The 27,538-nt window shown below is 38.7% G+C and overlaps 1 protein-coding gene and 1 long non-coding RNA gene across 2 annotated transcripts; one reads left to right on the top strand and one right to left on the bottom strand.

Moving 5' to 3' along the window:
- Positions 1 to 2,015: 2,015 nt before the first annotated feature.
- On the bottom strand, positions 2,016 to 19,862 carry DRAM1 (DNA damage regulated autophagy modulator 1). The gene is made up of 7 exons (XM_069859297.1): positions 19,638 to 19,862; positions 14,155 to 14,222; positions 12,686 to 12,828; positions 8,080 to 8,257; positions 6,961 to 7,019; positions 5,508 to 5,600; positions 2,016 to 3,306 (listed from the first exon to the last, which is right to left on the bottom strand). The coding sequence occupies exons 1-7, from the start codon at positions 19,766 to 19,768 to the stop codon at positions 3,259 to 3,261; spliced, it is 720 nt and encodes a 239-aa protein (XP_069715398.1). The 5' UTR covers positions 19,769 to 19,862; the 3' UTR covers positions 2,016 to 3,258.
- On the top strand, positions 8,627 to 16,127 carry LOC138721835 (uncharacterized). Its single transcript, XR_011337623.1, has 3 exons — positions 8,627 to 9,370; positions 11,096 to 11,152; positions 15,837 to 16,127. It is a non-coding gene; the product is annotated as an uncharacterized lncRNA (long non-coding RNA).
- Positions 19,863 to 27,538: the final 7,676 nt, after the last annotated feature.

The raw sequence follows: 27,538 nt of genomic DNA, 5'->3' as shown, positions 1-27,538 counted from the left end.
AATAAAGCCCTTGCCATGAAGATAATCTTACTACTATCAGACATTCACTACTGTCAGAGATAAAGCAGTATGCAAACCAAGCAGATCAGAAATAAAAGTTTAGAACACCTTCTGAGAAAAAAACAAAGGTGCATTATATGGTGATCTCTGGCTGAGCGCACATAGAATCATAGAATCACCAGGTTGGAAAAGACCTACCAGATCATTGAGTCCAACCATTCCTATCAATCACTAAACCATGCCCCAAAGAACCATGCCTTACATGTAAGGGAAGAACAGAGAGAGTGACAGTGTCCTAAGACAAAGTGGGGTTTAGGTATTTTGAGTTGATCGAGTTTCATCCTTATGTGTGGAACTGTGATAGAGACTGCAATAGCAGTATTTCATCGGTGGATCAAGATGCATAACCTGGAAAAATGAGGCCTTTCACTTTTGGAAGAGGTAGAGCAATGATTTAGCATAAACACTAAAAATAACTGTCACATGATTTACTGTAGTTTATGCAAAAGAAGTTTCTCAATCACTCATGATGGGCTTACAAATAGAAAACAGCATGAAAACAGAGTAAGTGGCAAAAATATTTCTAGCAGAGCTCCCAAGAAAAAAACCTATTTCTTGTTGCTAGGAAATGGGAAAATACAGAAAAAGGATCTGTTGCAAAGGAACAGAAGTGCACTGTGACATTATCTGTACTAATCTGTAGAGAACATTTGATTGTAAAAAGTTAAACAGGATTGCTTAACAAGTCATCCACAGCTAAAATGGCACAAGTTGGTAGAAAATAATAATTTCCAATTGTTTGCAACATGTCAACTCATATTTCAATTGAAAAAATAATTAGGATCTTGACTGACAAACTGTTGTAGCCAGGGAATCAAAGTGTTTTCAGTAATTGTTCACGGCACAAATGAATAGGTAATAATCCACTGCCTCCACTTGCGTGTAGATGCATGTTGATGTTTTTAGCCTAACAAGTTACTTAAAAAGCAAAGTGTTGGTGATGCGTTGTTTTCATTGTGAATGTAACTCATTTAAAAATCTGTCATGATAAAGCTCAGAAAAATGGGAATGATTTAATCCAGTAGGTCTTCAATACTTGAATTAACATCTTGATTTCAACAAACAAGATTATCTTAATCAACTACTTTTTTCTGAAAAGATTTTTCATTTTTTCTTCTCTTTAGAAGACTGTAAGTGCTATAAAGGCTGACAAGCTCCTGGATATGATTCTTTCAAGGACAGAGTACCTAGAGATTAAGTAAGTGTAAACTTGTTTCAGGAGATGATGACTTCATGTTTTCTTACTTTTCTCTCACCTTGAAACTTGTAAAATTTGTTGTGGTGATTTCCTGCCTAAATCAGAACAACACAAATAATTTTTTTCTTGTTTAAGTGTACTTGGATTCACTGCAAAAACACACTAATATTAGTCAAGGCTGAACTTCAAGTTAACTTAATTCTTTAATTTCATATAAAAGGTTTAGTAAATTGATGAGCTGAAATCTGATATAATTTGAAATGACAACTTCAAGCTCCTTACACTTCAAGAAAACTAGGAATAACAAGCAATAAAAGAACAATATACAACACACTACGGAATACAGACATTTGCTTTTCGTGGTTGCTGTACCTTTTCTTGTATTTCTGATATTCACTTGAAGGAATGTGGGCCCCTTATAGGAGACTAATCAGGAAGACATAATTCTTGCATTTAGTCAGTACTAGATTTGGCTTTTAACATTATTGTAACAATAAACTTCTGCAAGATAACCTGAATACAGTGGAAAACAAAACTTCCCTTGAAAAACATTTTCACTGTTTTATTTAGAAGAATTTCTAAAGAAAATATGGACTCTTTAAGTTGTGAAACAGCCGTATTTCATACAGTTTAAAATGCATATTAAAAGAAATATCAACAGATGAATAGTCTTAAGACATCAGTCTCCAAAACACACTTCTTTTTATCTTATAGAAAATTAGCAACTGAAAATAATATTTTTGCATAAACTGTGATAGACCACACCAAATGTAATTTTCAGAGAACCTGATTGATAGCCAAGTAGCTAATGCGTTAAATGGAGGTAGTGAATTAGTTCACAAAAGACCTTTTAGACTCCAGATACTTGAAACGTCTGACCTCTCAACTGGTTCTTCTCCAAGTCTTTCATTACAGAAGTAAGTTTATAGCAGCAAATATGCCATATCTTCACCACATAAGCTCTCCAGAGGTTTTTTTCCTTCAGTTTACATATATATATACACACACACATATACTCACATCTAATCGAACACTCAAGAACTACTGGTGTCTCTTCTTGTTTTCCATCACTCCTAATGACTTTCTGGAGGCCTTCATCATTCCGTTATTGTAGGTTAAAACACAGCCTGGAAAACTTCTCCTTATCAAACTACAGCAAGATTTCTCTTTAGCACATCGTGCATTAATGTAAATTTACTTTCTATTCCCACTTCAGTTTTAAGCTTCCTCTGCCCAGCAGTGCATAAAGGGTAGAAAGGGGTAGACTTTTACAACATACATTGCAGTGATGATTAGAAAACATTTTTAAGCAACATAACTTAAACTTCTCCTAGGATTTGTATTTGTACACCATTGTCCACTATCAGAGACACGTAGCATAGTGTCACAATCTACTAAATCAAATTTCTTGAAATAACTGAGCAGATCAGAAATAAAAATTTAGAATACCTTCTGAGAAAAAACAAAGATGCAATATATGGTGATCACTGGCTGAGCACTGACGTGACAAAAGACCAGTTCAAGATTCCCACTTCTGCTCACACCTTGCTCCACAGTCCTTGCAATTTAACAGACTAGGAATTTGGCCTTAGTGTTTTTGGCTCTCTTTTGACTCTCCTAAGTATCTACAAAATACACTTTCTCAAGTTAAAAAATAATGTTGCTAATCAGACTATTACAAATGAAAAACTATGGATATGTCCAAAAGGGAAGAGCTGAGGAGATCAGTCTTTGAAAGACTTTCAAGTGCTTTTACAGATTGTTTTTATTAGAGACTTTTTAATATATCAAACTGTATAAAAATTACAAAATATTGCAAAAAGGCAGCAGGAACATTGCTGTGAGCTTTTAAAACGCTTTAGTGGTTGCTGTTACAGATGTTGCAGAGTTAATGGCATGGGTTTTTTACAGAATTTTGAAAATCCTTGTCACTCTGCAACATTTGCTGGAAGTAAAAAGAAACCTAGAGTATTCATATATATAAAAAATAATTTTCTCCACTACCAGGAGTCTTCATGTATTTCTATTGATATCCGTAAAGAAACTCTCTAAAAGAGAAATAAAACAAGATCAGCGTAAGATAAATAAATTTTACAGTTCTGTATATAAAGTACAAGGACATAAAATAAAGAAACAAAAATTATGTGAACTACATACTGTGAGAAATAAAAAGAAAAGAGAAGGCTTATTTTTTTAGAGTTTTGGCAGTTAGTTTTTCTGAATTAAAGACTGGATTTCTGTGAGCACTGCTCAGGACAAAAGAGGGATAGAATCTAAAAATACTTTGTCATTGTCGAATACTAATATTGGATTTCATCCTATTTTATAGTCTGCAAATTAAAATGTCTGCAATACTATTTAGTTTAATACCATCACTTTCTTGTATTTATTATGTTTACAATACTTATATATAGTTAAACTTCCAATGTTGAACACTGTGATCTGTGATATGAAGCAGACTTATCAACTTATTTAACTACTCTGAGGACTATTGCCTGCAAATATGTATCTCCAAGGGAAGAGTATGACTTTTGATAAAACAGTTACTATCATATATGCAGCCATCAGAGAGTGATGAACTGGCAATAAATACCTCCTCCCAAAAATGGTACATGTAATGATGCATGCATTTCTGAATAGTACTTAAACATTTTTGTCAGATTTAGAAGGCAATTATATGCCTTTAAGACAATGTATTTTGTAATTTTGAACAATTACTTTTTTTTAAAGAGCATTTTATTCTGAACAACCTAGCTTTTTTTTTTAATAAGGAAAAGCTCTATAGCCTTGTTCTATTCAGTACTATCAGTCAAAAGCAAATGGGTGAAGAAACATTTGATATTAACTAGCAAAATGTATGTTAGCTCCAAATCATTAGTTTAAAATTGATTTCTATATATGTTTATGAAAGTTATATGCAGATTACAAGTACCTATTAACCACTCCCATGCTGAGCAAGCAAATAAGTGAAGAAGCAAGTAAATTAATTGCAGTTTTACATGATATGATGTCAAACTTTGTTTTTATGCCAGAAGACTTAGATGGTTCTCACTATTTTTCCTGTCCCACACCTCCATGAATTCTGGATATGGTTTCCAGCAACTTATCACAGAAACATTGGCTCACATATGTGATCTTGATTATTAGTTCTACAGTTCCGCAAGTGTTTGGATCTAGTTCTCGACTTTCTGGGGCTTATGTGAGGCAATGGTATGTATGAAAGGCCTGCATATGGGTTATGATAACTACAGTTATTACAACTGAGTTAGTCCATGTTTGTAATTATGATATAAAGTTCTTTTCTACCTTAAGCTCTCTACTCCAGTCTTACAGAGATCCAGCTACTTTATGGGGAAACCAAATATCCAGAAGTCTAAGAAGGATAAGGAGGCTGTGATTCTCTGAACACCCCTGGTAATATCGAGGAGGTTTTGTCCTCTAATCTCCACAAGGCGCTTGATGTAAGCATTGTTTCTTTAATTATTCTTTTTCAAGTTCTTCTGCCAAAGTTAAGTCTCGCACATCAGTATTTTCAGCATTTTGTATCCTTGTACTAAACAAAAATCCCATGAATCATTTCAGCTAGAACATGCTGTGTAAACAACAAGAGGTTGTGGGGCAAGGTTTGGGAAAGTAAGTTCAAGGCGTGCCTTTCAGAAATCATTGACAGTGTTTTCTTTTTAACTAATCTAGTAGTCTCTCTTCCTTAAAGTCAGGCTTGATGAATCCCCAGACCCAGCTACCCAAACCAGAAGGTTTTCATGTCCATACTTTTTAAAAAGTATTTTATATTCTTTGCATTGTTGAGGGGACATATACCAAAATATGCATTTCTTTTAACAAATAAAACCTATGGTTTCAATGCATTGCATTATTATATAAAATCACTCAAGCAGAAAGAAATGCAGTTTTAGTTGCATCACTTATTTTGGTATTATGTCACCTTTTGAGGGCTTCTGTCTACAAAAAGTTTGGTGAATAAGTAAAAAATATCAATTCACTGAATAATTTTCAAGACCAGACACCTATTAAAGTATTAAAATTATTTCTAAAATTAACTTCTATGTTTCAAAACTCAGAGGAAAAATATCCATTAGGTAGACAGAAATCAGATCTGTGACTGATAAAATTTATTCCTTTATAGCTTTCATATATCTAGCTGAGATAAAGCATGGTAATCTTCTGTTGCAGTTGTTGTTATACAATTCATAGCACTTCTTAGTCATTGCTAAAATATACAGATACTAACCTGAAAATCCCTAATAAACGTTAAAAAGAAGAAGATAAAACCGAAGGCCACTGTCCATTCACAGATTGCACTCAGAAAATGGTAAGTATAATCCTGATAGTATGAGACATAAAACAAATTTTCAGATTAAAGAGCTAAACAAAATAACTGTGGAATGCTATAAAAACAGACATTTCCTTCTGTAAATTCAAACCATATTCTAACACTTACGACCTATTATGCCAGTGCCTTGTTGTATAAAAGTCATTTCAGCCTTAGTTTTTACAAAATAGTAAGTATATCTATCAAGGTTGCATATGTGCAACACCTTGTGCACTAACACAAAAAATAGTACAAGGAAACTACAATTAGCACAAGATCAAAACATAGCTTGAAAATAATTTGTACCTGAAAATTCGAGTTCTTATGTGAAGGATACCTAAGTGCCCATATTCAAAACTTCTACTCAGAGGCACTGAGTTCAGTAGTAATGTCCCTTACAGCAAATTGTCACAATGTCTTAAAATGGAGAGCTATCTTTCTATGAAAGTTCCTGATAAGACCTTAGTTTTTAAGTAGACCATCACAGAAAACCTATGTAATATGGCACAGAATGTAAAGTGTTTCTTAAAATGCCATCAACAAATCTGTCATCTGCGTCAGTAAAAATCTTTTCTCATCCTTGCATCTCAGGTAAAAATAAAAAGCGAAGAGTTGATATTGCTAAGATTGTGTAACTTACGAAGATTGATCTCTACTTCCTTGTCACAGTTTGGCTGAGGCACATTTGCCAAGTTTGCTTTCATTAAGCTTTTCAAGCAGGACACACTCTCTGTATTACTTAACCTGGTTTTTTTATATTTCCATGAGGTGAAGTTTGTCCAAAAAGAAAACTTAGCTTTCATAATTATCATTATGAGAACACTGAAATAATTTCAAATATCTGATAGTGACTTCAGTATGCTTCAATCTGGACCTCCAATGTTTATCACAATGCTACACATTATTTAATAAAGAATGGTAAAAAAGCTGAGAAAACTAATGTTGTAAAAAAACTCTGAAACTTCAGAATCAAATTGGTCCACCTCTGTCACTTGTATGAAGTTAATTTCCAAGAAGTGTGACAATAAAAGGAAGTGGAACAACTCACTTGCAGATTTCTATTTTTTTTTTCATATTTTACAGTTTCTTCTATAGGTAAGTTTGAAATGTTTCCTTAAAATGAAAGTTTAACTCTCTGAAGATTTACCCATCTGCGGCAAATTTCCATAACCAAGCTGCAGCCAGTTTTCTAATGAAAAAATAACTGGAAAAAAGCATTGCACAAATGGGTGAAATGTCACAAATCCATTCACAATAATGTACTAATTAAAGTCTCTGAAGTGTTAGTAATGCTATGCACTTTTAGACAAACATAACAACATACCCTAAGTAAAATGACATAGGGTAATTTGGCTACCTAATGAGATTTTACCTTTTCACCTGGAGTCCAATCAATTTTTGTCATGGAAATTCGTGAAGCAAACACAATCACTGGAAAAATACTGTGTAAAGGAAACTAAATGTTTAGTGAGTAATAGTGCAAATATCTGTTTACAAAAACAGAGCCTATCTCCCCTCTCTGTAACACAGAGGATCCTGAACAACCAGAATATCAAATCAAAGTATCAAGAAGACAAGCATATTATTGAAAGGTAACCGATAGCAGCAAACAAAACAAATTTCTGCATAAATAAATGTCTCTGTGGCTTCTTCCAAAGCACAGAGGGTAAGAGAAGACACTCCAAAACTCAGATCACATTCGTGACTGAGAACTGTGGGATCAGAGTCCTGCATTGTTGGAAGGGGAACCACATTCATTTCTATTGGTCCAGAACAGGTGCCTTGATATATTTGTACAACTTTCCCTCAGGACTGGGACCGTCTTTAAAATCCCTTTCACAGCTGCTGAAATCAATAGCAGGCTGAAGCTGACTGACTGGTGCAATGATCTGCTGTGACCACTTTTCAAAACTGGCAGAGCACCCAAAGCCCAGTAAATCGATGGAATTACTGATTTCAGCAGGCCGTGGGAAAAGACGGTAAGAGTGTTGACTGTATCTCTAGAGGAAGCAGCTAATAAAGACAAGCACCAAACAACATGAGCCAAAGTATCTGCCTAGGCTTGAAGTAAATCTTGTGTATGCCAACTGTATTTTATATGTCTGCTAGGTTCATTTTAAGAGCAGTGTCCTCCTTTTGCAGGTCTTTGTCCATACACTTCTTCAAATGAAGGAGATTGGAAAGTTAGTCTAGTTAACTTGCTGAGGTTCTGTCATATCTGAATTATCATCGGATGCTACTAAGAAGACTGGGGCATTAGTTTTAAATATTCTACTGAAAGAAGAAGCTTTTTAGAAAGACTCTGAAACTTGTCTTTATGTTAGTAATGGTGTGTCAAAGTGCTGTATGCACTATTATAGCAGAGATATTAGAGAGACCTCAGCAAAGACTGTAACCCATTTCTATCCCTTACCAGCAATGGTTTAACTTAAAATGAAAATAATGAATGCATAAAGGGAAAACCATGAGATAGATACAGCATAAAGGATACTGGGAATGAAAGCAATGCATGATACTACAGATATGGCCATCCTTACATGACACACAAAGTAAGTGTTCCATTGTGGACAAGACTTGTAAGATATTATAGACTGAAGTGTAATGTATACAACACCCGAGCCAAATGCCACCAAAGCTCCTATGTCATGGACACTGGGAACAGCCAGCTCCTGGAAAGAGAATCAACATAACAGTTAGCTGCTACAATTTGTACAATGGTAGTAATCAATGACCCTTGAGAAGATGGCAGCCACATTATGCTGGGCACATACAAGCAGTGGGAAACAGTCCCTTCTCCCAACAGTCCACACAGGAAAGACGAATTAAAAAGGGGAAAGAATGAAAGAGAGCTAAACTAAATATGTCCAAAGTCACCAGATCAAAGTCCTTTCCTGTGTTCCTATAAAAGCATAGATAAATTTTAGTGCTGTTCAACAGCTAGCCTAGTAGCAATTAAAGTTTCCACAAACAGGAACTAGCTTGTGGATTTCTTAAGAGGTTTCTATACCTCCTTTTTCCCTTTACTCTGCTGAAGATCATCCCTTTGCATTGAAACTCTAATCTGCATTTGTGTGGCCACACTCTAACTAACAGTAAAGTTTCTTGGGAACTGTCCTAAATAGTGACTACTACAGCTCCATTTCCCACCCTCCAGTGGCCAGCCACAAGTCTTCAGAAAATAAAGCAGCAAATTACAGATACAAATGATTACAAATACAAAGTTATTCCACCTTGGAATCCAATATCAGACAGGTAAGTTAGCTTTAAAGCTCCTTTCTGTCACCAGAGCATAGAAAAACATGTGCTATGAACTGACGAACTACAGTTCTATTTTAGTGATTCATGAAAACACATCTATATCCTTTCATTACATATTTTAACATCTTTCCTGCCTGAAGGCCACTGTTCTCTCTCTCTTCCAATGGTGATTATGTTCACATGCTCTTTTAAATTCTTTTCCCTCATGTTTTTCTTTGTACTCATTCCCTTCTATCCCTCTGTGATGTATTAAATTCTGTCAGATTTTAAAGCAAGTTTCTCACACAGGTATTTGAGTGGCATCTCATCTATACTTGCATTTTCTTCTCCTCTGTCCCATTTTTTGCCTTCTATACAGGAATGACAGGATTTGGTGTGGAAAGCACTAAGCAAGCTTTAATTGTTGGCTTTTGCTTTAGCCCCATACACAGCAGACTGCTCCTACCAAACTGCCACAGCTTCCCTAAAAAGCCCATCACACTCAGCCCCTACGGAACCTGGGAAATGTTGCTGCTGTCACTATGGTAAGCCTCCGAAGCTTTCTAGTCAAAACCAGGAAGATCTCTCCTTAAATCACGTGTAACGTTTAATAGGCAAAACCAGACCTGCAAAGACCTGTGGTTTCACTTTGCCTTATTCATTAAGGACTATGGGAGTTTTCCTTCCACATCCAATAATCTTCTTAAAGCTAACCCTCCACTGTCTTTCATTTCTGTATTTCAAGCACTGTGTTATTTAAAACAGAGAATAAATACTTACTTATTTTCTCAGAAATTCTTTTGCCTTTAGAGGATACACTCCTAGTGTTATCTCCCACCCTGTTCTCACTTCTGCTAAGTGTTCAGAGACCCATACCTTTAAAACCCCATGCTACCTACTATATCTTACCTTGAGGCAAAAGGTGTGAAAAAAATTCCATACAGCTAATTATGCTACTTAAAAGACTTACCATAAGTGGCACTATATTTGAGCAAATAAAAATAAACCTTAAATATTTCTAGCATAATTTCACACTGGAGCCTGTTTAACAAACCAGATGTTCAGCTCTAGTACAGTAATCGGATATGGTGTTAGCTTAACTGATAGGGAAAATTAAGTGTTAAGAAACAAACAGGTAGTGCATATAAATGTGAATTTTCTGCACGACCAACTGATTAGAGGGACTAGACTGAATGCCAAAGAATTAACTTCCAATTCTAAACTCGCTTTGGTCTCCTGACCTGAAACAATCACTTGACCTTGAGCAAATCTCACAGTCTTCACGTCTCAGCTATTCTGCTGGCAAATGGGGATAACAGTGTACTGTTCACTAATTGTATACCATACAGGTAAAAGACCAAAGACGTGCAAGCCACCATTTCCATCTTCTTGGGCAATTAAAGATGCTCAAAAATCTGCTGGATCCTATCCTTAGCTAGATTAGATCCTCACTGTTTTCTGAACACTTCCAGCAAACTTCAACTAGCATGGAAAGTAAGGTCAAAGCAGAGGAAAGAGAAATCAGGTGAGGAAGGAGTTTATGAACAGGCAAAGAAATACAACAGAGATAAGATAAGAAACAATATTATAATTGTCAAGAACCCCCTTTGGAATCTTTAGGATGAAAGTTTCTATTTCCCTGACTCTCCCATATTATTTTGCATTCCTGATTTGTATTTTCTTTTTTGAAGCTGGGTTTGTTTTCTATTTCAGTCAAGCAACACTGTTTCCCATCATCTAACATGGGGTTTTGTGCTACATATAAATCTAATATATAAGAGTACAGATATTAAAAAGTAGAATAGCATGCTTAGAATAGTCCGCAGTGCCTGTAGTGTTTGCTATACACACACACTGACTGGATATAAAACTAAAAAGAGCAAGATACCAGTTTAAGGCAGATGATTTTGTCTGAAAATACCATGTAAATTACATGCAGAATTATATTGGCAGCTGAAAGTGTGACAATCTTTATTTTCAATTTCTCTCTGTGTTGCCAAGTCAGTATATGAGCACAATATTTACCAAAATGTTCTCCAAAGTAAGACCATCCTTTAAAAGAAACAATTCAGCGCTTTCCATAGATTTAAAGGCAATATCTCAAACTACCTGCCTATTAAATTTGACTTGATTCTCAGCTGAAGCTTTCAGTGTAATTGTCCTAATGCTTCTTTGTATCAGAATCTACCCTATTACAGGCTTCCTCACTAGGAAATGCAAAAAGAACAATCTGTTTCAATATTTATCCTCTCTATTGAATTTTCTTTCAGATGCTGAGGGCCAGACTTATTTGATTCATAATGAGATGCCTCATCCTTTCTGGCAAAGTAAGTGGTAATTCTACATGTCTCTATCAAAAGACCTAACATGTTGTTATGCTATCTCCTACAGATTCAAAACAATAGGCTAACATTGTGCTCAATGTTTAAACCGGTCAGGTAAGTCTAGCTTATTCTACAGAAAATACTTCTAGTGTGCATGCCATCATTTACATAAAAATACAGGTGCTCTTACTAGTCTGACTTAAGCTGTCCTACCTGAATGTAAGCAAACTAAACAGAATAACAAAGCCTTTTTACAGTAGAGTCTTGATAGTAAAAAATTTTACAGCAAAAGCATCTATATTAAGTTTTTTTCTAGTGCAGTCACATTATGAGACAAGCACACACAATACCACTTATTGACATAACTAAAAGCAAAAAAATCTACTATATAGGGAAAAAGTGAACCTGTCTTTTTAAAACTACTGAAAAAAAAAGCAGAAGCAAGAAAGGATGGGAGGAAATGGCCTCAAGGTGCCCCAGGGGAGCTTTAGTTTAGATATTAGGAAAAACTTCTTCACTGAAAGGGTTATCAGGTACCGATGGAACGGCCTACCCAGGCAAGTGGTTGAGCCACCATCCCTGGAGGTATTTAAAAGGTAGGTAGATGAGGTACTCAATGATACAATTTAGTAGTGGACAGGTACAGTTAGACTTAATGATCTCAAAGATCATTTTCATAGAATCATAGATAGAATCATAGAATCATAGAATCCTTTGGTTGAGAAAGACCTTTGAGATCATCTAGTCCAACTGTACCTGTCCACTACTAAACCCTGAGCACCTCATCTACCCATTTTTTAAATACCTCCAGGGATGGTGATTCAACCACTTCCCTGGGTAGGCAGTTCCAGTGCCTGGTAACGCTATCAGCGAAGAAATTTTTCCTGGTATCTAATCTAAACCTTCCCTGCTGTAAGTTGAGGCCATTTCCTCTCATCTTGTCATTTGGCACTTGGGAGAAGAGACAACATCCACCTCCTTTCAGGTAGTTGTAGATGGTTACAAGGTCTCCCCTCAGCTGCCTTTTCTCCAGTCTAAACAACCCCAGTTCCCCCAGCTGCCTCTCATAAGACTTGTTCTCCGGCCCCTTCACCAGTTTCGCTGCCCTTCTCTGAGCTGCTCCAGCAACTCAATGTCCTTCTTGTACTGAGAGGCCCAAAACTGAATACAGTATTCAAAGTGCAGCCTCACCAATATACAAGAGTGTGATCACTTCCCTGGTCCTGCTTGCTGGCCACACTGTTTCTGATAAAGGCCAGGGTGGCATCGGCCTTCTTGGCCACCTGGGCACACTGCTGGCTCATGTTCATTTGGCTGTTGACCAACACCCCCAGGTCCTTCTCTGCCAGGCAGCTTTCCAGCCATTCTCCCCCAAGCCTGCAGTGCTGCTATGATTCTGTGATTCTATGAAAGACATTCTTACTCCATTTGCCAAGTACCCACACTAGGATAATGTCAACCACTCTGATCTATTTGATATTTTTAACTGGTAAACCAATTTCAGTTTAAATTATAATATGAAACTTACGGTCATACCTGAAAAGTTGCAACTATGCCCATTCCAGTACAGCCCATCAATCCAATGCATAATGAAAATATGTTGCAAGGAGACCTAACAAAGTGTGATGACTCATTTTGCTTCTCTATTAATAAATATCTGATGTACATTGTAATTGCACCTGAAAAAAAAAATATTTTGTATAATGATCATACATTGCCTACATTTTAACACCTTGCTCTGCTACATATTTGCATAGAGAATAAAATCATAAGCATGATACAATCAGTAATGCTGCCTTTAACTCCACGGGGATGAAGAAGAAAGGTAGTGAATTTCAGCTGTATAACTTTCAGACAGAACTATCTTAACATTATCTTGGTCTAAATATCGCAGACAAATGCCACCTAGAAATAACTGCACATCACTTCAAGATAGACACTAACTTAAATCCCATTCTCCTGTGAGTTTTAGGCACAAAGGCATTGGCATTCCACAATTAGGAATAGCTGCTAAAGGGAGATGAACCATCACATAGAAGTGAGAGAATTTATTCTCTGATACAGTCTTGTACTAGAACTTCATCTCTTATAATGGATGGCCTGAAGAATTAATACGTTTTTGTAGAGAGTAAACAGAAAACAAATATAACTAGCTGTTCCTGCAGAAAATATTTTCAAAGCTTTGGGCCTATTCTGGCTGCTTTTTAGTATAAAACAGTCCCCAAACCACTACACACAGGTTTTATTGCCGCTTATGTGACCCCAATATGCAGTTCACTCCTGAAAACCACCTCTACTGAATTATAAGATTGTCGTTCATCAGAACATAAAAAGCTGTAGATGGGATTCCACAGTTCAATAACACAGAATACAGTTTAATCCCACCTACAGTTAGAAATATCAATCAGGTAACTTTGTTCAGGCACCATGAGGTTACATGAAACACACCAAGATACCATGACTGAATTATGCTCTTAGAAAAGGTAAAATATATGGCTTTTACTTTGCCTGAAGGCCATAATGGACTAAATGCATAAAGGGGTACACAGCTTCTGATCCTGCAACCCCTAGAAGTGAACAGAAAATGCCAAACTTCCCGATTCAAGGCCAGCAGACATTTTGTGGTGGAGCAGGCATCTTACAGAGGAAACTAACTGTTGCTTCAACACTTCTTCCCTTTCCTTCAGTATCCCAGAACCTAATGTCTCCCTACATCAAAGGTACAGTTTTTACAGTCTTTTGCTATCCTTATTTCACTTTTTATTTCCAGCTGTGCTGACTTCTTTGCACTGATGAGGTGCTTGTAAGAGGCAGAAGTGCCTCTATGCCTACACTTACTACCCCTAAGGACCTGGCCCTCTATATATTATTTCCATCTATTTGATGCTACCATTTGACTGTGGAGTACTTTTTCTTCAGAATATTGTATGGACTGCAGTATAACCAGACAGCTTTTGCCAGTTTTCAGTTCTTTGCAGTATTCAAACGAAGTACCTCATACATACCTAGAAGGGCTGAAATATTAATCATAAACCCAAAGATACCGCTCTCTGGAGGTTTAGTTCCAGTGTCACTAAAGCAGGAAGAGAGAGAAGAAATTAGAAGTTAATTGAGAGCTGTGAAACCTAGGACATTTCAATATATAAATTTGAATGTTGCCAGCCGCACACTTAAGCACTATTTATAGTACTGAATATTCTTTTTTAGAAAGAACTAATATTTTTAGAGTATACTATTTGAACTGTATTTCTTCCATTTCTGTATACAATACTCGGAGATGTGACTTTGCTGTTGAATGACATAAATATTTACATAAATTACATTTTAGAAATTACATTGTTTTTATCTGTTAAACTAATGCTGTGATAGAGTAAAACATATCTGATGTCATTCATTATCCTAAGATGTGAGAGAACTTGGCTTCATTTCCTGATTTTTTTTTCAAAGGACTTTACCCTATGAAATCAATTGCATTCCAAAGCCTGGGAGCGTTCCTAGGCACTGTTTAATTTACTGATATAGATACAGCTCAAGAGTACTCTAGATCCAAGGTGTTGTAAGTCTCTTCTGCTGAAGCAATTCACCCTCATAGGAAAAAATTACAAGTTTATTGGGCCAGACAGACAGCGCGTGAGTGTGAGAGTATCTACAGAAATTACAGATATACATACATTTATATTAAAAATATCATATGTACAAAATATATGTTATGTAGAAATTGGAATACGTTCATCATAGAATCCTTTTTCTTCTTTTCCTTACACCCACACCAGAGAATGCCCTTTCCTCACATGAAGGACATACTCCTGGGAATATGCGGGTTCAAGCAGTACCAAAAGGCACAATTATGTGTGTAAATGAGGCATCAAAGGAACTCCACTTTCAGAAAAGTTAACACAAAAGGATTTTAGCTAATGTCAAAGTTCAGTAGATACTGAGCAAAGATTCTGAGAACAAATCTTTCTTTTAGGTATTTAATGGGACAAGTAGGTACTAGCTAGAGATTTTATTTTAATGTGATTCAAGATGAGTACTCTTCACTCCAACAGTGTGACTGGATTAGTTTTCACTGGTAAACTTCTCTGTCACTGAGTGAAGCCAAAACAACGGGTGCTCAGGATGAATGTCAGGGCTCTTAATACCCCAAAGAGAAAGCACTATTTACATAAGCAATCATTCTTAAAGATTTTGACAGTTTTGTTAAATTCAAACCAGAGAAGTATGACCATATCAAAAGATTTAAGTTTTTACAAATTAATATTTGCTCTCAACCCCCTTCTGTGGTACAGAAGCATTTGCGTCATTGGTTACTAAGATGATTTAGGGTGAAGGGAGAACCCTTTTCAACGAAAAACTGATAAAAAAAAAAAAAATCTTGTATTTCTTTTTTCTAGATTGGTTCCAAAGTCTGTGACAACGAAAGCTTGGGTCAGGCTTTTAGACAAGTTTTTACAACTTCTCAAGCACTAAAAATCCCTATTCACCTGTATTTTCTTGTTGTAACGCCTTCTGAAGACTTGCTTCAGCTTGTACTCTCGGTTAGTCTTGTTTCTCCTTGATAGTGCAATTGATAAAAACATGACAGTAACTCTTTCTTCGTTTGACACTTCTGAGAATCATCTTAATCCATGTTTCTTTTAGCCCATTTTTCAACCTTGAACTTCACATCTTTTTCTCATGTTTCTAGAATGTTTTCAATATGACAAAAGACTTCATTTAAAAAGTGGGCCACTTGTGACAATCTTAAAGGACTTTTGCAAATCACAAACTGCTTGATGCAAAGTACAGGACTGCGATCACTTCAAAGCTTTTGAAGGACTTCAGGTGAGAAGAGGATGGAATCGGCACATGCAAAGAAAGCCATTTGAAGTTCTTGGAACACTTCAGATCATAAGAGCAATCCAAATAACCTGAAATTGTACCGAACTCCATTTTTTTTATTAAAACTTCTCTCAAGCCAAAGCTTTATAGGTGAATTTTGGTGCTGTTGATTTTTAAACTCAGTAATCCTGGACGTATGCTCTCAAAGAATTTCATACCAAGGATACTATATGATATCTACAATGTATTTACAAAGTACTGCACTGAACTTTCAGGGACACAATCCTTTTAATGCCTTATTCTCCACTGAAAGACTTAAGTATGTTTTTGTTTTACTTCTGGTTTGCTGCTTCGGGAAAAAAGGGGAAAAAAGGGAGAGTTACTTTCTTTTCATGAAAAAGAATAAAGCAAGTGGCACATATGAAACAAAAAACGTGCTCACTCATCTGCAACGGTGCATTGGTGATCAAGCCACATGGAAAGGATGAGCAACCCTGTTAGAAAATGACAGCATTTGTGCCACCACCTCATGCAGCGGAACTCTACCCTCTTCTGAAGAGTGGAAAGACAAGAGGCCAGAGGGGCAATAAGTATTTTAGGGTCAAATGGCTCATCATCGTAAAATTTTCTTCATAACTATCATAAACTATTTCACTACAAACTGAAGTCTCCAGTTTTTAAAGCAGGAAGATTATGTTCTGCCTACAGGGATTCTGATTGATCCAGAGGTACAAACTGGCAGCAAATACCTTAAGGAAAATTCCCTTTACAGTTCCATTAAGAATTCAAACCATCAAAGAGCCACCCCAGCACATCCAAATTAGTTTGAATTTTGAGCACTGTGAGCAAAAGAACGAACTTGGGAACCCCCAAATCACCTTTTAGGCCTCAGCTGCTATAAATCACAAAATCGTATTCATTTCTATCTACCCAGAAATGTATTTATATAGTTTACTTGACGAGATATTAGCACAGTTTCAATGACAAATTTAGAGGTGGTCCTTCTCTCACTGTGACAGCTGTTACACAGCAAACATAAAATCAACAAGTTACCTCAAGGCATACACAGGATACTTGAGGAATGTAAATAAGAACTACAGAAATGTTTCTCAATATTTTTCTCTTTTGTGTAACTGGAATTTCCCCGTACAAACTCTTATTTAATTTTTATAGTTCTTTTTAGGCTATTGCACAACCAAAATGTTGCAACATTCTTCCTCTTTCTTTTTATCTAAGTTTCACTAAATTAGATTCTTAATCCCATGATTCAACTTCTTAGGCTAAATAAGAATACGAACCATGGTATGACTATTAGTGTAACAACTTCTACAAAGATCATATGCTTAGACCATACACCTTTAGAATTATTACACATTGTTCACCAATAGTCAATGTATATCCTTCGTCCAATATGTTGTGTTAAAAGGATGTAAACCAAACATTTGTCTTTCAAAAAACTTTGTAGCAAATGCAAGGGGCCTGAAATGTGAGTGGGTTTGGTTTTTTAAAAAACACTGACACAGCTTCACCCTTCTTGGGTTTACCTAGGGTATGGGGACATTTATTTGGATTCCCTAGTTAAAGGAAAAGAATAATTTTTTTCAGTGAAACGTTCAGTTAGATTGATATAACATGGCAGCTGGGAGAGTTCTACAGATGAGACTTGTAGGTTTAGTCTACCTCTTTAAAAGAATGACACAATTGAGATATCTGGGCTGTCAAAAACTGGATTGAAAACACAGCTATACAGAAAAAACCATCCTGTTCTCTCACGTTTTATTCAAGGACATGGCTTCAACATAAGAAACACCATTTGTCAAATTTCTTACTGAAGGACCTCAAAATCATTCTGAGCACAAACCACATACTAAGTGTGGACACAGTTATTAAAATTGTTTATTTTTCTTGGTTAATACTGGATGAATTGCATTGATTGCAACCACTTTTGCATCAGAAAAACTGCATATGTAATCAAGGAAGAGCATGAGTACAACCACAGTTGTTAAGGCAGTAGGGTATTCATTCATGTAACAAGAATAAGGGTTTCCAAGAGCTGAGTCCAGATTTGGGCAGATAATTTTAAAAAGTTTTGCTAACATAGGCATGAAGCCCAACATCCTTTAGCTTAATTTAAATGAAGCTCAACTCCCTTGTGGGCTGCAGTGTCATTTACATCATCACACTTTCTGAAGTCGGCAGACGCTGATTTTCAATCACATCTACATATACGTGCAAATCAGGTTAGCAGTCTTCTGAAATTACATCCATAAAGAGTCCTTCAAGGAATTAGGTCTAGATGTATCTTTCATACATGCACTTTAAAGTCTTTTTTAGATCTTTGACATATCAGAGGTCACTCTTGGATTTCTGGCTTACCTTTCATCTATTAAGAGCTCAGTACTAGTAATCCCACAGCTTATGTTAACATAAGTCATGTATAGACAATGATTTATACAGAATTGCACTTAAATGACTAAGATTATAGAAAAGAGATGCCAGTCATCTCTTGGGAAGCCTCATTATTCCTATGCTGACATTTTAAAAACACATGTTTGGGGGTGCGTGTCCCCTACAAAAGCTATTGTAGAGCTTCAAGTCCAGTCAACGTTTGAGTTTCGCTCAAGTTCTGGAGTTACACAACAAAACTATATTTCCATCACTGAGTCCAGAGAAGACGCCTTAAATTTTGTTAGGATCATTCCTAGCCCATTTCCACCCCATCGGTGAGTGCTGTGGTGCTGTGCTCCTCGGAGATGCTTGGGTACTAGAGATGTGACGGGTCCTAGAGATGTGATGGGTTCTAGAGATGTGACGGGTTCTAGAGATGTGACGGGGCTAGAGATGTGACGGAGAGGGCTAGAGATGCGATGGGTGCTAGAGGTGCGATGGGTGCTAGAGATGGAACGGGCACTAGAGATGCGATGGGGGCTAGAGATGTGACAGGGCTAGAGATGTGACGGGGCTAGAGATGTGACACGGCTAGAGATGTGACGGGGCTAGAGATGTGACAGGGCTAGAGATGTGAGGGGGGCTAGAGATGTGATGGGGCTAGAGATGTGATGGGGCTAGAGATGTGACAGGGCTAGAGATGTGAGGGGAGCTAGAGATGTGATGGGGCTAGAGATGTGACAGGGCTAGAGATATGAGGGGGGCTAGAGATGTGATGGGGCTAGAGATGTGACAGGGCTAGAGATGTGAGGGGGGCTAGAGATGTGATGGGGCTAGAGATGTGATGGGGCTAGAGATGTGACGGGGCTAGAGATGTGACAGGGCTAGAGATGTGAGGGGAGCTAGAGATGTGATGGGGCTAGAGATGTGACAGGGCTAGAGATATGAGGGGGGCTAGAGATGTGATGGGGCTAGAGATGTGACAGGGCTAGAGATGTGGCAGGGCTAGAGATGTGAGGGGGGCTAGAGATGTGATGGGTGCTAAGAGATGTGACAGGGCTAGAGATGCGAGGGACGATCTGCTCCTCGGAGATGCGGGGGATGTGGCAGGTGCCAGGAGCGCACAGCGGGTCCCTGTTCGGTCCCTGTTCTGCCTCCCCTCCTCCCGGGGAGCCCCGCCACGGCCGCCTCTCCTCGCAGGGCACCCCGCATCCCCGAGGGGAGCCCCCCCGGCCCCATTCGCGCTCAGCAGCCGCTCCCCGTGCCGCCGCCGCCTCACCTGATGTAGGGGACGAGGGGCTCGACGTGCCCCGCCAGCACGGCGATCACATAGGAGATGATGAACGCGGCCGAGGACCAGCCGACGAGCAAAGCGGGGACGCCGGCCACGCCGGGCAGGGAGCGGAGCATCCCCCGCGGCGGCTCCGCGGCGCCGGCTTCGGCTCCCAGACGGCGACCGAGGGCTTGCGGGACGCGCGACCCGCCTCTCCCCGCTCCCGGCCGCCTCCCACGCGTGTCTCCCCGGCCGCCTCCCGGCCGCGCCGCCCGGCCCTCCGCTCGCGCTCCCCGCCCGCCCCGCCCGAGGCGCTCCCGGCCGCCTCTCGACCCGCGGCGCTGCGGGAGGTTTCTGGTGGAGGCCGAAACGCCCTCCCCTTCGCTTTCTTGTCCCCTGGGGCTGCCGGCGGTCCGTGCGGCCACAGTTAGAATCATAGAACGGTTTGGGATGGAAAGGACCTTAAAGATCATCCAGTTCCAACCCCCCTGTCATGGGCAGGGACACCTCCCACCAGACCAGGCTGCCCAAGGCCCCATCCAGCCTGGCCCTGAGCACCTCCAGGAATGGGGCAGCCACAGCTTCCCTGGGCAACCTGGGCCAGTGCCTCACCGCCCTCATGGCGAAGAAATTCCTCCTTATGTCTGGCCTAAACCTGCCTCTCTCCAGTTTATACCCATTATCCCTATCACCAAAAGCCTTTGTAAACCACCCCTCCCCAGCTTTCCTGTAGCCCCTTCAGGTACTGGAAGGTCGCTATAAGGTCTCCTCAGAGCCTTCTTTTCTCCAGGCTGAACAACCCCAACTCTCTCAACCTGTCATTGTATGGGAGGTGCTCCAGCCCTCTGATCATCTTTGTAGCCCTCCTCTGGACACGTTCCAACAGCTCCATATCCTTCTTACATTGAGGATTCCAGAACTGGACACAGTACCCCAGATGTGGGCTTACAAGAGAGGAATGGAGCAGCAGAATCGCCTCCCTCACCCTGCTGGCCACTATTCTTTCAATGCAGACCAGGACAAGGTTGGCCTGAGCTGTGAGAACATATTGGCAGCTCATGTCGAGCTGCTGATCGACCAGCACCCCCAAGTCATTCTCCACAGGGCTGCTCTCAATCACATCATCCCCCATCCTGTAGTGAAATCGGGGATTGCCCCGACCGAGGTGTAGGACGTTGCACTTGGCCTTGTTGAACCCCATGAAGTTCTCACAGGCCCACTTCTCCAGCCTGTCCAGGTCCCGCTGGATGACATCCCATCCTTCCACTGTGGCAACTTCACCGCTCAGCTTGGTGTCATCTGCAAACTTGCCAAGGGTGCACTTGATCTCGTCAGTATCATTGATGAAGATATTAACAGTTCTCTGTAAAAAGAACAGGGAAAGGTCTACAAAGTGCGTCCAGCGTTTGCTTTTATCACTGTGGGCTTTGCAGGCTGGCTGCTGTCTTGCAAGAAGGATGGATCTCACCCTCCTTCTGCAGTGTTCATCAGCTCCACAAGATTGGGCAGCCTGGAGAGTACCTGGAATACTACAAGAATACCTGCAAGAAAGCTGGAGAGGGACTGTTTACAAAGGCTTGTAGTGATAGGACTAGGGGCAATGGGTATGAAGTGGAGACAGGCAGATTTAGACTAGACATGAGGAGGAATTTCTTCACCATGAGGGTGGTGAGGCACTGGCACAGGTTGCCCAGGGAAGTTGTGGAAACATAGTAAGTTAGAAAGTGAGTACATTGCATACCTTTGAAGATATTGAGAAGTAAGATGGAAATTTAATAAAAGGACTTGAGACAGTGTTTAAAAGTAAGTACAATGTAAGTACAAGAGTAAGTACAGTGTACGCACAAAAAAGTAATCACATAAAATTCTTCTACTGCTAAGACTGGAGGCACTCTACACTGTATGTCTTTTGGCAGTAGCATGTTGTTCACATTCTCACGTATAATTTGAGTCTAATAATTCACTGATACTTCATGATTACATTCAAACACTTTTTTAAAATTAAAAAGCCCATCATATTGGCTAATGCTTCTGTGCCACTCTGAAAAAGAGGATTTTTAGGTATAGAGAAAGCAAGGCTTTGGAGAACAAAAAAGACAAACCACAAATTCATACTTAATTTTTCCTTAGGTAATCTATCTCCTAGTAATTTTCAGTGGCAGAAATATCTGGCTGAAAAGAAGAGTTGCTTTTTTTTTTCTTTTTAAGTTAGAGATGCAAAAATAATGGAACAGAATTTATGTTTGAGCTGTCTTAATACATGCTTATGTAATACTTGTTGTTTAATTACCACTCAGTATTGGGTATTGGTTTTTTCCCCCTTGAAGAATCAGAAGAAATGCTACACAGGCATAATGTCTAGTCTCTTTAGTAAATAAATGGACTGCAGGAATGTATCGACTTTAACTGTATTTGTAGAAGTAGAATTTGACAATTTTTTTTTCAGTAAAATAGTATTCACTTTAGCTCCTTGTACACAGGGTAGTTCACTTAATTTACTGCATCAACATTTAAGTCACATTATTGGAAAAATGTTTCATGCACCATTCTACAAAATCACATTATACTAACTCTAGTTTTGTAAGTAGTACATAACTGACTCTTAGATGAGAGTTGGGTATTTAAATTCTTCACATGACTTTTTACAGTGGCTGGACATTGTTTGGAGCGAAAGAAAAAGACACGTCTTTGGCTCAAGCAAGTGGTGACTTACTGTTTGGTGATCACTAGCAAAGTCACTCTGCTGCTATGTAAACATTTATTACAGCTCATGTGATGTTTCTTTGTACGTTTATTGTAGGAGGTAGTTAGTAACAATATATCATTTGAGTGGTGCTCTTTAATGTGTTTTTTTCAGCAGCATTAATATGTTTTTCTTGAAAAGATCATTAGGACCTGCAACAAGTAACAAATACAGGTTACCCACAAACTTCAGGGAAGTCTTTATATATGCCGGATATGAGAACATTAGTGTGGTATTCCAAACAAGGTGTATGTATTTTGATTTATTGTGCTTTAGGAAAATTATATTAAAACTCTGACTGTATAAAAATATAAAATAACTCTGAATTTTAATGTAGCTTCACTGGGTTTTAATATTGAAAAATAAGACAGTAGCCCACAACGTGTGCTCACTGCCCAGAAAGCCCATTGTATCCTGGCCTACACAAAAACAAGCACGGCCAGCAGGTCAAGGGATGTGATTCTGCCCTTCTACTCTGCTCTGGTGAGATCCCACCTGGAGTACTGTATCTAGGTCTGGAGTCTTCAGTCCAAGAAAGACATGGACCTGTTGGAGCAAATCCAGAGGAGGGCCACAAAAAGTGGTCAGAGGCCTGGGACACATCTCTTGTGAAGAAAACCTGAGAGAGTCAGGGCTGTTCAGCCTGGAGAAGAGTCCAGGGAAATTTTATTATGGCCTTTCAGTAGATAAAGGGGGCTTATAAGAAAGATGGAGAGGGACTTTTTACCAAGGTTTGTAGTGAGAGGACAAGAGATACTGGTTTTAAACTGGGAGAGTCATGGAGACACTGAATCACTTAGGTTAGAAAAGACCTTGAAGATTGTCATGTCCAAAAAAGGGTAGGTTTAGATTGGATATAAGGAAGAGATACTTTACTATGAGGGTGGTGAGGCACAAAAATAGGTTGCCCAGAGAAGCTGTGGATGCCCCCTCCTTGGAAATGTTCCCAGGTCAGGTTGGAGGGGGTTTTGAGCAACCAGATCTAGTGAAATATGTCCCTTTTTACGGCTGGGGGATTGGACTACATGGTCTTTAAAGGTCCCTTACAACCCAAACTATTCTATGATTCTGTTGTTTAACAAAATGATTGGACTACTTTCTATATATTTAAAACTTTGATACAAATTTATGCTTGTCAGTGCAATATCATATTACAATCATCGGGAAAAAAGATATGTCAGAATATGTAAATAATAACATCCATGTCAGTGTTTTGAAAACATACGGAGGTAAAGCAAATAGTCATGGAAGAGATCTAGAATAAGGTATGTTGGTGGTACTTGTATCACCACTTTTCTCCTATTTTGTTCACAATCTGGTTTCCATAGATTTCATATTTCTTATTTGTGACTCTTTTCTTTATGACATTACCTTCTGAGGAAGGTCACTTAATTTTAATTACCTAAGGTACATGAAGAGGTCTTGTGTGCAAAGTGTCATGCAAAAAGCTTATTGTTTTGTTGTCACCTACACAGCACTTTTCAGTTTTTAAAATACTGTGTCCTAGAATAATTTTTGCCTTGGCACCTCCAATTTGAGAATGGTTGTACACTGATTTTTAAACATATATAGACATTTTCAGTTGCTAATGAAAAATATATTTATTTGCCATTGACAGGCATTCTCTTTCTAAGAGAAAACACAGGTAGGTAAAAACAATTTTGGAGGAAGAACTGATTTGAAGGCTCAGGAACTGAAGCAACAGGGAGGCAATCACATTTTCTGGAGACATAAGCATCTCACTGGGCATTGATAAAAAGAATATTTTACAGTATCTTTTAAATCTAGACAGATTACTTGCACACTTGACTTCTCTGGTATGTATCTTTCACATCTAGACAATGTTTTTCTAGTAAATTCATTCTAGTATTTAAACAATGGAGGCTGGGTTTTCTGGACTAGCTGATAAAATAGTCTTGGTTTCCTTAGAGAAGCTGTGACAGGCACTACATTGGTCTTTCTTGTAACAGCATGGTCCTGTTACTGGTTTGCTTCAGTCTTTCCCATCATATTTCATGTACTTAAAATGCTCACTGCTGAGAACTGTGTTTACAAGAAAGCTGTTTAAAGGTATGGAGGAGCAGCATAGCTTAATTTAGGCAGATTTTGAAAGAGATCTAAACAAAACAAGGAAGTGGAATGTGTAATTCCAAACTCACTTGTTATAAAGTGATATGGAACGTTAAAGACCTACTTGGAGAACTCCTCCTCAAAGGAGGGGTTGGTCTTCAATACCTCTGCATGGTGTTCAGACAGATCATGTGCAGAATACTTGGAGTAGCTCTTACTTCCCTGATCTGGTAAAGACCTTGCTGGAAGATGGAAGACAAGCTGGAGGAGAACATGTAATGAAAGTCTGAAACATGAGCAAAAGAGAGGTTAAGTATTTTGTTTTTTTCTTAAAACCTTTTATTTTGCTATATGCAAGCACTAGTTAAAAACAGCCTTGATCCATGAATGGAATGCTTAAATATTTTTACTAACACCTGCCAATCCTTTAGCAAACTGTACAGCAAAGCCAAGTGATTTTTTGTCTTACATCATGTGTGTTTTTAAAAGATGAGTAAAGGGTAACTCCCAAGCTTCCTTTGACTGTCATACACAGGCAACCTCTAAAACTGAAAATACAATTTGAATTTGGGCTTTTACTTCATGGTTCTCCTGGCACTTTTACCCTTTCTTTAAACTTGAAAGTGTTTCCAGTAGAGCAAAACCAAAAAAAACCCCTAATAATCTGGAGGAGATTATATTTAGAATATAAAAAACAAAAGGTCTACAGTTTATGCACTCAGAGATTACTTGTTTTTATGTATGTAACCAGCTTCACCACAATGACATAACTTAAAACTGCTCATAAGCAGAACTAAGTCTTGCCAGGAAATCAAGTGAGAGAGAAGAGGAAGAGTTTGTATAGAGAAAAGCAGTTTATGGTGAAAAGAAGTCAGGGAGGGTGTGACAGCTGTGCAGCAGCTGGGCACTGGTGTGTTGAAGATGGATATTGGCTGAAAAGAAGGAAACAGTTGCTAGCCACGGTTTGTTTCAGAACATTTACAGGAAGAATCAAACACACTACCTGTAACTTCTGCAGATTACTGTGTGAAGGGTTCAGGCTGGTTTGTGGTATCTCTTCCTCTCCCCCTTGGTCACACGCCAAATGTCTGTAACCTCTCAGTAACAAAAGCACGTGTAAGATATTCTCACTTCTGACATGAGATTCAGAATGGCAGTAATAACGACTTACATCATCTGTGGCATTACGTTAATATTTCTAGCAAGTGATGTGATTTATTATAGTTACAAAGTAGCTGTAAGTTCTTACTTTTAAAGAGAAAAGATGGTTTGGTATGCTTAGTTTGTTTTGGTTCCCTCTATAGTTGGCTAGGTTATGACATCTAACCGATTGTTTAACCAGATTATTGACAAAGATGTATCAGCTGTCAAAAAGAGTGGGCAAGTCAAAAATACTGATGAGTCCCTTAAGAATAAAGAGAGGTAACTACTAGGTTGAAATTGTGTAGTTTTCTTTCCAAAAAAAAGGATAAGAGCTTTCTGTGCTGTGGGACAGATTTGTATCGATACCTCCTGATAATGCTGAGATCTGAAAAGAATTCCTAGAGAAGATGAGCTCTCAAAACGTGTATTTTTCTCTCTTCTACTCTCTATTTTCACTTTCTTTTCAGGAGAGGTCTCTCAAAAGAAAAGGTTTGGTGGGAGAAGTCTTTTTTTCCAGAATGTATGAGCTGTAGACTGGTGTGGGCTATAAAGGGCAAGAAAGAGACTCTTTAGCTGCAGATGGACTGTTCTGCAGTGACTTTGTTCTCCCTCACTCTAAATGAAGTAGTCAACATGCTCAAGCAGTTAGTGGGTGAATTTTGCTTTAGCATTTTTATAATTTTGGAGCTACATTTCTGAAGAAGCACATTTTTAGGGAAAAGGCAATCATTCAAAGCAAAATGGTAGCTTTTGATGTGGCCTTGCCATCGGAGAGAAGTACTTTTACAGTTCATTAGTGAAACACAGTAACTGAGAGTAAGTTGCTTGCTGAACAGGAAAAGGAAGTAATGAAACTCATGACCTTGAGCCCAATTAGGATGCAGAGGGATTAAAGGATTCAGTCTAAACTGAGAGATCTTGATCAGTCCTAGGAAAAGCTATCAAAAATATCTTTTTCTCAATATCAGAAGTGGCTAATGATCTGCTTCAGCATAAAAAGCTCTTGGAAAAGGGGACTACCACTGCTGAAAAATGTTAAACTAGTTTTGCAGAACAATTTACAGATTTTGTTTTGTCTGCTGCTACCGCAGCATATTGCTAAATATGGGGCATTCAACTATTTCTTCCTGTTATAACATGCTTTGCACTTTGCTGGCTGCCTTACTGTTTGCTCCTTTCCTACACATTTTTCGCCCCTGGTCACAGCTGATACTAAGATATAACAAGGACACAGAGAGCAGCTAAATGTGTTTCAGGGTAGGATTACAAAATCTGTTTATGTTGATTCAAGGTGATATAAATGTAGCAAATAGATTTACTTAGTAAAATGTAATTTTACAAAACCTAAATATTTTGCCCAGTTTTGCCTTTTCAGTTTTAACAAACTGTGTTTTCTATTAATTCTTGGCCTTTGCCAATCACAGAATCATAGAGCGGTTTGGGTTAGAAGGGACCCTAAAGGTCATCCAGTTCCAACCCCCCTGCCGTGGGCAGGGACACGTTACATCCAACCAGGCTGCCCGAGGCCCCATCCAACCTGGCCTTGAACTTCTCCAGGGATGGGGCAGCCACAGGTTCCCTGGGCAACCTGTGCCAGTGTCTCACCACTCTCATGGTGAAGAAATTCCTCCTTATGTCTAGTCTAAATCTGCCCCTTTCCAGTTTATATGCATTCCCCCTCATCCTATCACTACAAGCCTTTATGAACAGTCCCACTCCAGCTTTCTGGTAAGGCCCTTTCAGGTACTGGAAGGTTGCTAGTCCTTTTAATTCTAGGTTTGTGCTGTGTAGCAATTCTGTAAGACCACAAATAATATGGAATAAAGGCAAAAAGATTGTTCTTGTTCAATAAAAGTGCAGTAAAATCATTATCATAAGGCATAAGCAAATGCTCACCTTTATACCCTGGCCATGAGTACTGTGATAACCTGTGGGAGCAAAGCATCACTAC

The sequence above is a fragment of the Phaenicophaeus curvirostris genome, chromosome 1, assembly GCF_032191515.1.
Source record: "Phaenicophaeus curvirostris isolate KB17595 chromosome 1, BPBGC_Pcur_1.0, whole genome shotgun sequence".
NCBI lineage: Eukaryota > Metazoa > Chordata > Aves > Cuculiformes > Cuculidae > Phaenicophaeus > Phaenicophaeus curvirostris.
This window is presented reverse-complemented; position numbering and strand designations above follow the sequence as displayed.

Coding starts and splice junctions, on each gene's coding strand:
- DRAM1 (XM_069859297.1), bottom strand. CDS start 19,768: ATGCTCCGCTCCCTGCCCGGCGTGGCCGGCGTCCCCGCTTTGCTCGTC. Junction 14,223..19,637: donor CCCCTCGTCCCCTACATCAG/GTGAGGCGGCGG, acceptor TTCCTGCTTTAG/TGACACTGGAACTAAACCTC. Junction 5,601..6,960: donor ATTGGACTCCAGGTGAAAAG/GTAAAATCTCAT, acceptor TCATACTATCAG/GATTATACTTACCATTTTCT.